The 10893-nt window shown below is 52.6% G+C and overlaps 1 protein-coding gene across 1 annotated transcript; it reads right to left on the reverse strand.

Annotated features, from left to right (window-relative positions):
• Positions 1-2735: 2735 nt before the first annotated feature.
• P2RY2 (purinergic receptor P2Y2) lies at positions 2736-10611 on the reverse strand. Its single transcript, XM_084506907.1, has 2 exons — positions 10534-10611; positions 2736-5992 (listed from the first exon to the last, which is right to left on the reverse strand). The coding sequence occupies exon 2, from the start codon at positions 5986-5988 to the stop codon at positions 4918-4920; it is 1071 nt and encodes a 356-aa protein (XP_084363033.1). The 5' UTR covers positions 5989-5992; positions 10534-10611; the 3' UTR covers positions 2736-4917.
• Positions 10612-10893: the final 282 nt, after the last annotated feature.

Raw genomic sequence — 10893 nt, forward strand, 5'->3', positions numbered from 1 at the left:
TAATTTTTACACTCATTATTTCGTCATCCTTTCCTTGACCTCTAAAAACTGTCAGGTGTGTTAGTGTGAAAACGTCCTGAGATCTCCCTTCATTCTGGAGGAATGCTCAGCAAAAGCAAAATGCTTTTAATGCATTTTGCTCAAAAAAAAAAAAAAAAAAAAAAAAAAAAAAAAGGAGAAAAAAAAGAGAAAAAAAAAAAAAAGAAAAAAAAAAAAAAAAGAAGAAAAAAAAAAGAGAGAGAGAGAAAAAAAGACAGTTTTATCCCAAAATGACAAATGGGGCAGGGCAAAAGTTTCGGGTTTCAGGAGGTGGTGGTTGCTCTTTTCTCTCAGGGGGGAAGAAAAATGGACAAAAAAGCTGGAAAAAAAATGCTATAGAAAAATGAAAGCTGCACATTGATGTAAATTGGGGGGATTTAGGGGCTGGTCCAGCAAGTCCTTTGCTGAGAAGCAGGAGCTGGTTCAGCTCTGAGCCTGTATCCTCCGGCAGAGAGCTGAGACCTTGTGGTTCATCGCACTGCTGGAGGATTTGGAGAATTGTAGGTATTTATATATAAAAAATAATAAATAAATAAAGATATTTCAAGAGAGCCTTTCAGGCTTCCCATTTATTTGCCAGGGTGTCTGCAAATACCGGAGTTAAACCTGTGAGAACCTTAAAATAAACTCCCGACAAAGCCGGCTGTTATTTCAGACACCACCAGTTTGTTTGTTGTTGTTTATTTTTTTTTTATTTTTTTATTTTTTTTTCCCCAAAGAAAACGGTGCTTTGGGTTTCGGGGAATTTCCGCGCTAACGATGAGTTTGGGAATCTCCCCCTATTGGTCTCAACCCACTGCGGGTCCCCTGGTCGCCTTTGGGACCCCATGCACCACCCTTCCCCGATGGCACGACGAGCGCCGTCCCAAGCCACCGCAGGCATCAGGGCTGTGGGTGTGGATTCTTTGATGTCTAATATAAAGGTTGAGCTGGGTGAGGGCTCCTTTGGCTCTTTCTCCTTCCTTTTTTTTTTCTTTTTTTTTTTTTTTTCTTTTTCTTTTTCGTTAAATTAAACTTGTAGGAGCAGAAAACCACCGGGGATTTGTTCCTCTGTTGAATCGGCTGACGGGTTCAGAAACGATTCGGAGGGGAGACGACCAGACTTGTCCCTTAGAAAAAGCCAGCCTTGGAGAGGAAAACCAGAAGTTACACGATCCAGGGCTCCCTGAAACAAGAGGACGTGCCAAGCAGCTCACAGCAAGGCACAGCCCTACTCTGCTTCCCCAAAAATATTGGGAAGGGCCAGCAGAGCCCCCCAAAAGCCCCGTTCCCACCCATGCCACGCGGTGGGGCTCTTGGTTTGGCAGGGCTCTTCACTTTCTCTTCCTGCTCCCCTTGCCAGGAGGCATTTTGAAAAAGTGAGGGTTTGGGGTTTCTTTTTGTTCCTCTGAAGTCACTCCGCAGCCTCTGTGCTCCCCATCCGGGGCTGTGATTCTTGCTTAATTCTCATTCCTGGGTTTGGCGACTCGCATGAGTCAGTGCTGGCAGGAGCTGCAGAGAAATTACGGCAGGAAAAGCCTGGGTGTGATGCTGGAAAGCCCACGAGTGAAAGCTGTTCACGTGCAAGCCCTTCATCCTCATGGCATTCACCCTCGGGTGGGACTCCAAAACCCGGGCTGAAAACCAGGAGGGCTTATTTTTTATTATTATTATTATTTTTCCCTGTGGTTGCATCTCAGAGACACCGCGGGGGCACCACGTGCAGCAAAAAGGCACAAAATTAATCTCGAGGCTGGAGAAATCGGCCTCGGGATGAGAACGAAGGGATTCAAACCATTCGGATTATCGCAAGGCAGATTTCGAGGTGCTTTGGTAATAAATTTATTTATTTATAATAAATGCATCAAATGCGGCGACTGTCCTAGGAGCCTCGTTGTGTTGGCAGGGAGAGGCACAGCCAGGGCCAGGCTGGGAAGCAAGCAGCAGATAAATAAAATATGTGTTGTTTTTTTTCATGGGGACTGTGGTTAGGCACTGGAAACCCCTCTTTTTTGGTTTCTGGAGAGGAAAATGAGAAGCCTCTGAGAACGGGACGTTTCGTTCCAGCACGAGCTGTTGGTGGCCCCGCGATGTTGCTGGGTGAAGCAGAACGAACTTTATGGGGATGGGAAGCTAATTACCTAGACACTCATCATGGCCTTAATCCAGCAACATCTGGTCTCCAACAGGAGCAGCCTAGGAAAAGCTACCCGCCAAGCCCGGGGAGATGTGTGACACAACCAAAAAGTCCAGCTGTCCATGCTACAAAAAACAGGGCTTTTTTGGCCCCTATAAAGCCCTGCAGTGCCCCTATATCTCTCTCTGCCCCTGCTTTTTTTGCCAGAACTGGTTGTATTGGGCCCAGGACAGCGTTGACCTCAAGGGACATCAGTTGGGGTCGAGGTTCAAAGAGAAATTTTTGTGTTTTTTTTTTTTTGGCACATAGACCACAGGAGCAGTGGGCTCTTGCAGGGCATTTCCTACCCCACCCGACCCCTTGCCAGACCTTTGGGGGGATAAATCTGAGGTTTGGGGTCAGCCTGTTGCAGTTATGGGGCAGCACTGGATCCCCTGTAGATCGTTGCAGGATCCCCCCTGGGCTGGGTTAGGGACAGGGCTGAAGCCTCCTTGGTGGCTTTGGAGGTCCAAAGGGACACTTGGGTCACCTGTAGGGATGTGCTTAACGGTACACATCGGAGGAGACGGCAGAAGAGAGCTCGTTGTAGAAATAAATTTATTTACTCTAAGAAATCTGAGATGTCTGGCATGTTACAAAAATAAAAATGTACAGTTATTGTCACAAAACCCACTTTTTTTTTTTTTTTTTTGCTTTTTAGTATAAGTTAGTGCCTCGACAAACAAACAAAAATTATATATATATATATATTTAAGTTTCCAGTTGGGACCCCTCCGACTGCTCTCCAGCAGAACAGAGCAGGACGAGGACCACGGAGGGACCCCAAAGCGATGGTCTGAAGCCAAGGTGGGCTCACCGAGGGCCGCAGGGCTGAACTTGGAGCCCATTTTCTTGAGTGATTCAGAGCACGCAACTTGGCGTTCACGCTGCTTTTTTGGCAACGGCGGGAGGCCAGGCAAGACCTGGCCTGGAGAAACGTTTGTACCTGCTCGGCGTTTCGGTCGAGTTCACTTCTCCCCGTGATTTGTCTCGCCTCGGTGACCCCCCTGCAACCCTCCCCGTGAAGCCAGGCTCCCGGCTCTCCTCGGGGAAAAAAAAGTCCTGCCACGGTGCAACGCCTGCCTGAACCCAACCCCTCCTTAAAAGCTCGCTCAGGGATGAGATGAATCACCCTACAAATGCCCTGGTTTTCTTTGCTGATGGTGCTCGGGACTGAGACAGTCCCCTCCCTCGCCTCCTGGGGCCGTGGCATTGCTGGTCAGGACAGGAGCCCTCCAGGGGACCACGACTCCACCGAGCCGGGACCACAGGAACGTCCCAGTTAGCCCCGAACGGTCCCAGTCACCCCAGTTGAACCCGGCCAGTTGTGTCGTGGCACGTCTCTATCTCCCCCAAGCCAATTTATGGGAAGGAGGGACAGGAGAAGCTACGAAAAGCTCGGAGGAACTGCCCTAAACTGGGACCCGAAGTGTTTGCTTAACCCTAAAATAGAGCCAGGGCTGCGTTACTAAATGGGACTCGGCCAGCTCTTTTCATTTTTTGGGGTGAGGAATCAGCATCCTCGTGGCAAAGCTGGGCACAGAAACCACGGGCCTGGGCTCCCGACTCCCCAACCTAGCAATTAGGGAGGAAGACCACGTGGACCTCCTGGGGAAGTGCTTTGTGCCTGCTTTCTTTGAACTGGCCTAATTTTGGGGTTCAGACAGGACTAGGGTTAAGCTCAGCACCACGTTTATTGGCATAGATCCTGGACACAGGTCTTAGCACCCGAATTATTCCTGAATTTCCAGGGTTTATTCCCGAATTTCCCAGGGAAAGACAACGCTGTCAGTAAGGGATGGGCCGAGTGGCTCCAGAGGGGAACTGGGATTACTGGGATCACAGGGAGCAGCAATGGGGACGTGGCAGCACTTAGCCAAGGGGCTGGGCAACATCTTTCACTGCTTTGCTGGAAACACGAGACCCTATAAGAGGGCTAAAAGCAAGCCATGAGGAGCTCCCCCTAACTTTTAAGGATCTGGAGGTGATAATTAAAGGCAGCAGCCCAAATCAGTGAGTCCCTGTAGGTTTTTCAAAGGTGTATGTTTTTGGGAAGCACCAGCAGGTCTCTGGTAGGAAGTTGACCCCACTGGAGACCCTCCAGGGGACCCGCTTGCTGGCACCAGTAACCCCAGTTAAATGGAGCACCAGCACCCCAATTAATGGGAAGCGTTTCTCCAGGGATGCAAAGCTGGGGGAGTCCCGTCCCCGCTGCGGGCGGTAATTGCACTTGCCATTTTTATCGACCTGTTTATCAAAACCACAGCTGACGCTCCTCGGCGCCCCAAAGCCTTTCTTCCCTTGCCAAGGCACGGCAAGCCTGATAAACGCCTGCTAATTACAGGCCAGGGAAGCTGGAGGGAGGCAGACGTTTCTTTAGGGGACCTTTTGCACATGTTTCTGCTCGGGAACACGATCCAAGATATCCACGGCGTGACTTTTCAGCAGATGTTGTGACCGTGACAGAAGGTCACCCAGCCTCACAGTCGGAGAGGTGCCACTCAGTGACGAAGAGGCACAAAGCACGGGCTCTGTCCGTACAACCTCAGCAGCACCTTCCCGAAAAAAAACACTCCCCAAAACGCCGACGTGCATAGGAGCGCGTTTATCGCAGACCACGCCGAGGTGGGTGCAAACCCCAAAAGCCACGGGCCCTGGAGCATCCTCATCTCCCGTCACACGTGGGACAAACCTGGTGGCCATCGCGCCGTGTCGGGACAGATCTAGGACTTCACGCCCTTGGCTATGGTGTCCGTGTCATTGCTGGTTCCCAGGGGACTGTTGGGCACGATTCCCAGGGCCATCTCGTTTTGAGGCTTCCCCGGCATTTTGTGGCCTGCGAACTTCATAAACCTCTGTCCCGCTAAGAAATACAAAATGGGATCCAAGCAGCTGTTGGTGCTGGCCAGGGGCCGCGTCACCTTGTAGGCTAAATTTATGGCGTTCAGGGTCTGGCAGCTCAAGTCCCAGCTCCGGAAGGAGTAGTACAGGGTACGGGTGACGTGGAAAGGGAGAAAGCAAACGATGAAGACCACCAAGACGATGATTATCATCTTGACCGACTTCTTTTTGGATCGGGACAGCCGGGAGATGCCCCACGTGGGCTGCAGGAGCCGCCGGGCCATCAGGCAGTAGCAGACGATGATGATGAGGAAGGGGATGCAGAAGAGGAGCACCAGCATCACCGAGCTGTAAATGACAAACTGGCCAAAGAGGTCCTTGCTGGAGGTGTCGTGGCAGGTGATGGTGTCCCTCCTCACGCTGGTGGTGACGAAGAAGAGCACGGGGGACTGGCACACCACCGTCACCACCCAGACGACGACCGAAACCCGCCGGGCGTAGCGGACGTGGCCCCACCGCAGCGACTTGAGAGGGAAGCAGATGCCCAGGAATCGATGGATGCTGATGCAGAGGAGGAAGAGGATGCTGCAGTAGAGGTTGGTGTAAAACAAGAAGCGGACTATCTTACACAAGCCCACGCCGAAGGGCCAGTTGTCCCCCATGGCATAGTAGTACACCAGGAGGGGCAGGGAGACCACGTAGAGCGTGTCGGACACGGCCAGGTTGAACATGTAGGTGGTGGAGGCGTTCCAGGTCTTGATCCTAAAGATGAAGCCGTAGAGGGCCAGCAGGTTGAGGAAGAGCCCCACCACGCACACAATGCCGTAGGAGACGGGCAGCAGGACATACTTGAAGTCCTCATCAAAGATGCACTTGTAGGTGTCCTCCACGCCGCCCGGCCCCGAGGAGCTGTTGAGGACTCGGGTCCAGGCTGGAGTTGTAAGGTTGGCCATCACCCTGGGGGGGAAAAAAGAGCTTGTGAGGACACGACGGGGTGAGAAGTCCCCAGGGGAAGGTGAAGCAAGCAAGGAAACCCCAGCGTGGTGGTGCTGTGACATGCACATGCCATTTTTTTTTTTTTCATTGCCACATTTGCACCTTTCCTCTCGCCTCCCACCCACGTTGCCAGCAACTTTTGGCTTTATCCATCCGAAAGTGACCCACGGACATGGCTCATTAGCACAAGTGACAAGGACGTGGGAGGTGGCAGCGCGTGCCTGGTGCCATCGCATCCCCCTCAGCGCGTTGGGTGTGGATGCAAGAGAGAGCCCCGAGCAGGGAGGACTGGGGGCTGAGCTGATAAAGGGGGTTCTGGTTATCCTCCTCTTGCAGCTGGAGGGGGAAACCAAAATTGCTCCTTGTCAGCAGCGAGCCCCAGGCAGCCCAGGTCATGCCCTGAGCCTCCCTTCCCAGCAGGGTCACGCAGAAATTTGGTCTCCTGTGATACAGAGCAGCAATAACGCCCCGGCTGTGCTCAGACATCCACACGAGTGAGTTGGCTGAGATCATGAGAAGTAGGTCCTACCAAAACACAGGTGGAAAGGGCAAAAAATAAAAGGGAACTGTGCTCCTCAGTGAGCAGCCCCTGCGACTGGCAGGGCCCTGGCTGCAGAGGTCCTCAGCACCTTCTGGACTGGCCCTGCCTGGGCTTTGGAGGACAAAGTTGCTTTGTTGTTGATGACGATGGGTTTATAATGCCACGGGGTTTTTAATGCCATGGGTTTTGCTTGTGATGCTGATGGTGGGCATCTCGCTGGGCCTGCTTTCTGGCCCTAAAAGCTGCTCCTCCAGCACCACCACCACCACCACCACCACCAGGTCTGCCCATGCTTGCACGAGGTTGGTTTTTGCCTGGCACCGAGCAGCTGAGGAGAGAAACAAGGACCAGAAAGAGCCTCTGCAGACATACGGGGTCCGGCCCTGGCTGTGCCAGGAGGCACAAGGGCCCCTTTGTACAGCCCACGGCCCCGCCGACACACGATCGCTTGGCCGGCCCGCCAGCCAGGAATCCAATTAAAATGGATTTGCCTCATTTCCCGTCAAATGAGCTGCCCCGACCTCCAGTGAAACAAAGGGCTGAGGTTGCACCCTGCGGCGGGGGAACGGGGCCACGGGACGAGCCCAGTGTGGAGCTGCTGCATAAAATGAGTTTTGGTGAAGCTGCCTTCAAACCGAGCACCAGGGATGTGTCCCGACCAAATCCCATCAGGATTTTAAGTGAGAGCAGACAAAAAAAGACCAAATATTGGCTCTACCCAGCTCTAACCCTGCACCACCTCATGTGGGATGGCGTGGACATGTCCTTGTGCACAAACGCTGCCCCGACCCAGAGGTGTCCTGCTCCTGAAAGGTTGGACGTGATGCTTGGGGATGTGGTTTAGTGTCCTGAGCCTCGCAGACCTGCAGCCACCACTGCTGTAAGCCACTTTCCCCAATGTGCCAACACGCACATCCTCATTTTTGGGAAAACCAGCAAGCAGGGCTCTGTGGCTGGCTCCAGCAGGGCACCCAGACACAAAGCCCTGCTCACAAAGCAGCCTTGTCCTCGCAGGCACGCTCCCCCTCCTCATCCTTTTTGCAAATACGATTTTTTTTTCCTTTTCTTTCTTTTTTTTTCTCCTCGATTTTGCCCGGAATCCCTGAAACAAACCCTTTAGTGTCTGCCATCCAGCCCCTTGCCCCCGTCGCATCCCCGGCTGAGGCGAGGGACGGTGCCAAAACCCGCGGCTGCCCGGGGCACGGTGGCACCAGGGGCAGCCCTGGCCGTGACACCTCGAAGGAACCGAGCTGGAAAAATCCTTCTGATGCCCACATCCCCAAAATCCCCTGTAATAGGATCCTCCACGGCTGGGCAGGGGACATGGAAGCGTCCCTATGGGGCAGCAGGAGCGCACGCACCAAGGTCACCCCAGTGGCACTGGCAGAATCGCCAAATCCAGCTTTTAGCCTCATTTTGCAGCCTCCCCATTGCTCCTGACGGCTCCGATGGCCCCGAGGAGAGCGAGTGGGTGTTTTTTCTGCATTTAAGGGACTCGTCAAAACCCCTGCTCCATACCGGGACCTGCTCGAGAGGCTGGGAAGGGAACAACCCGGTGTCACTCGCTCTCCTCTGGGACCGAGGTCAAAATCCTCCGCAGCCAAAAAAACAGGCAGATTGCACGGACACTGCCGAGCCTGTGGGGTCGGGAGGGGTGAGATGGGACTGGGTGAAATCGGAGCCCTGCTGAGCGGTGTGGTTTTCATCTGCCCTATCCATGTGGCTCCTTTTGGCTCCTTTCTCCTCCAGTGAGGAAAGGAGCCAAAAGCCCTCACCATGGTCCCGTGCCTCAGTTTCCCCTCCTGGCCCCTGGAAAAGGGCTTTGGGGAGTTTTGGTTTACTAGATTTATTTTTTTTTAAGTAATAACTTGACCCAAGATGAAAAGGGGAGAATTTGGATAAAATATTAAATGACTTAATAATGACTTAAAAATGACTGACTCGATGTCCCTCTGCTCCCCGGGCGGTACCGACCCCTCCTGCGGGGAGGACGGACCCGGTTAGCCGAAGCTGGGGGTTATTATTTAGGGAATGAGCAGCACAGCCACTCGTGTGTAATTAAAGCTACCAGGTCAGGCATTTCTCGTGGGTCGGGGGGAAATTTCCTTCTGCCCCAACTCAGGGAATCACCCAGACGTGCAGTAACCCCTGGCAAAACCCAGCGGGAGATAACCAGGGGGGAAGCGATTATCAGGCTCGCCCACAGCACCGGTGGTTGTTACGGGGCCAAAGCAGCACCGAACCTACACAAAACCCTACAGGAGGACAGGGGGAAATCCTACACACGGGCTGCCTCGTGGGTGTAAAAGGGGGTTTGCCCCGTGGCTCGTTCGCTCCCCAATGGGGGATGCTCAGCGTGAAAGGGGGACAAATTTGGGGTGTCCCCCTCTCTCGGGCTGAAGGATGGGGTTCCCTCTGCAGGCACACGAATGAGGAAGAGGAACTCAGGAGTGTGCCCGGCTGTGATGAAGCAACCAACTTTCGGAAGTCACGAGCCCTGCATTGGGGTCACGGTCCCACCGCTGGGGGAGGCACAGGAAGGCAGCCCGGTGTGCGGGGCACGATAAGGAAACCGGAACAGAAAGAGAAAGGAGACGTTCACCCCAAAAACTGCCCCCCAGCACCGGGGCAGGACGGTGGTTTTGGGGTTAGGGGTTCCCAAAGGGCATCGTGGGGTGGAAGGTGAGGGTCTGGGTGATGCCGGAGTGAGCATCCCAAAAAAAAAGTGCAGGAAGGAGAGGGGGGAGCGCAGAAATCCTACAGCAGAGGGGGTGCGGAGCACCAACAGGAGCTGCCCCAAAAGCTGGGCTCGGGGGGCGTGCCCCCAGCTCACCCCGAACCCCTTGAACCGAGCCGAGACAAACCAAACCGAGCTGAGTCAAACCGAGCCGAACCGCCCTGGCTTTGGGTCAATTTTTCTCTCTTTTTTCTTTTCTTCATTCCTTTTCCTTTTTTCTTTTCCTATTTTTATTTTCCTATTTTCCCATTTTCCTTTTCTTTCCTTTTCTTTCCTTTTTTTTTTTCTTTTCTTTTCCTTTCCTTTCTTTTCTTTTTTCTACTTTTTCTATTTTTCTTTCTTTTTTCTCTTTTTTCTTTTTCTTTTTTCTTTTTCTCTTTTTTTCTCATTTTCTTTCTTTTTTCTTTTTCTCTTTTTTCTCATTTTCTTTCTTTTTTCTTTTTCTCTTTTTTCTCATTTTCTTTCTTTTTCTTTTTCTTTCTCATTTTCTTTCCTTTTCTCTTTTTTTTTTCTCATTTTCTTTCCTTTTCTCTTTTTTTTTTCTCATTTTCTTTCCTTTTCTCTTTTTTTTTTTCTCATTTTCTTTCCTTTTCTCTTTTTTTTTTTCTCATTTTCTTTCCTTTTCTCTTTTTTTTTTTCTCATTTTCTTTCCTTTTCTCTTTTTTTTTTTTTCTCATTTTCTTTCCTTTTCTCTTTTTTTTTCTCATTTTCTTTCCTTTTCTCTTTTTTTTCCTCATTTTCTTTCCTTTTCTCTCTTTTTTTTTTTTTCTCATTTTCTTTCCTTTTCTCTTTTTTTTTCTCATTTTCTTTATTTTTTTTCTTTTTCTTTCTCATTTTCTTTTTCTTTTCTTTCCCCCTTTCCTTCCTTTTTTCTCTTTTTCCTTCCCTTCCCTTCCCTTCCCTTCCCTTCCCTTCCCTTCCCTTCCCTTCCCTTCCCTTCCCTTCCCTTCCCTTCCCTTCCCTTCCCTTCCCTTCCCTTCCCTTCCCTTCCCTTCCCTTTCCCTTCCCCTTCCCTTCCCCTTCCTTCCCCCCCTTTCCCCCCCCAGCCCCCAATTTGGGTCACTTTCTCTCCCTTTCCCCTTCCCCAGCTGCGCCCCGCTCCCCAACCCGGCTGCGTGCGGACCCTCCTATCCCCATCCCTCCGACTCTCCCGTGTCCCCCCCATGTCCCCCATGCCCCCCACACCCCCCCCGTCCCCCATGTCCCCCCGTGTCCCCCTGTCACCTGTCCCCGCTCCGCTCATGCCCGCTCCGTGCTCCCGGGGCCGCCGGGGCCGCGCCACCGCCTCCCGCAGCCACCGGGCGCGGCGCTGGGCGGTGGGGGGGCGGGCGGAGAAGGGATGGGGGGGTGGAGAAGGGAGGGAGGGACCCGGGGCTGCACCGCCCCCGGGAGGTGCGAGGGGATCGGGGATGGGGCTGGGAACGGGGCTGGACCCCCCCCGTGTGATGGGAAAGGGGCTGGACCCCCCCTTTGGGGATGGGAGAGGGGCTGGGAGTGGGGCTGGACCCCCCTCTGGTGATGGCAGAAAGAATAGGATCAGGGCTGGACCCCCCCCAGTGATGGCCCTATGAATAGGATCAGGGT

The sequence above is a fragment of the Aythya ferina genome (assembly GCF_964211825.1).
Source record: "Aythya ferina genome assembly, chromosome: 1".
Classification (NCBI taxonomy): domain Eukaryota; kingdom Metazoa; phylum Chordata; class Aves; order Anseriformes; family Anatidae; genus Aythya; species Aythya ferina.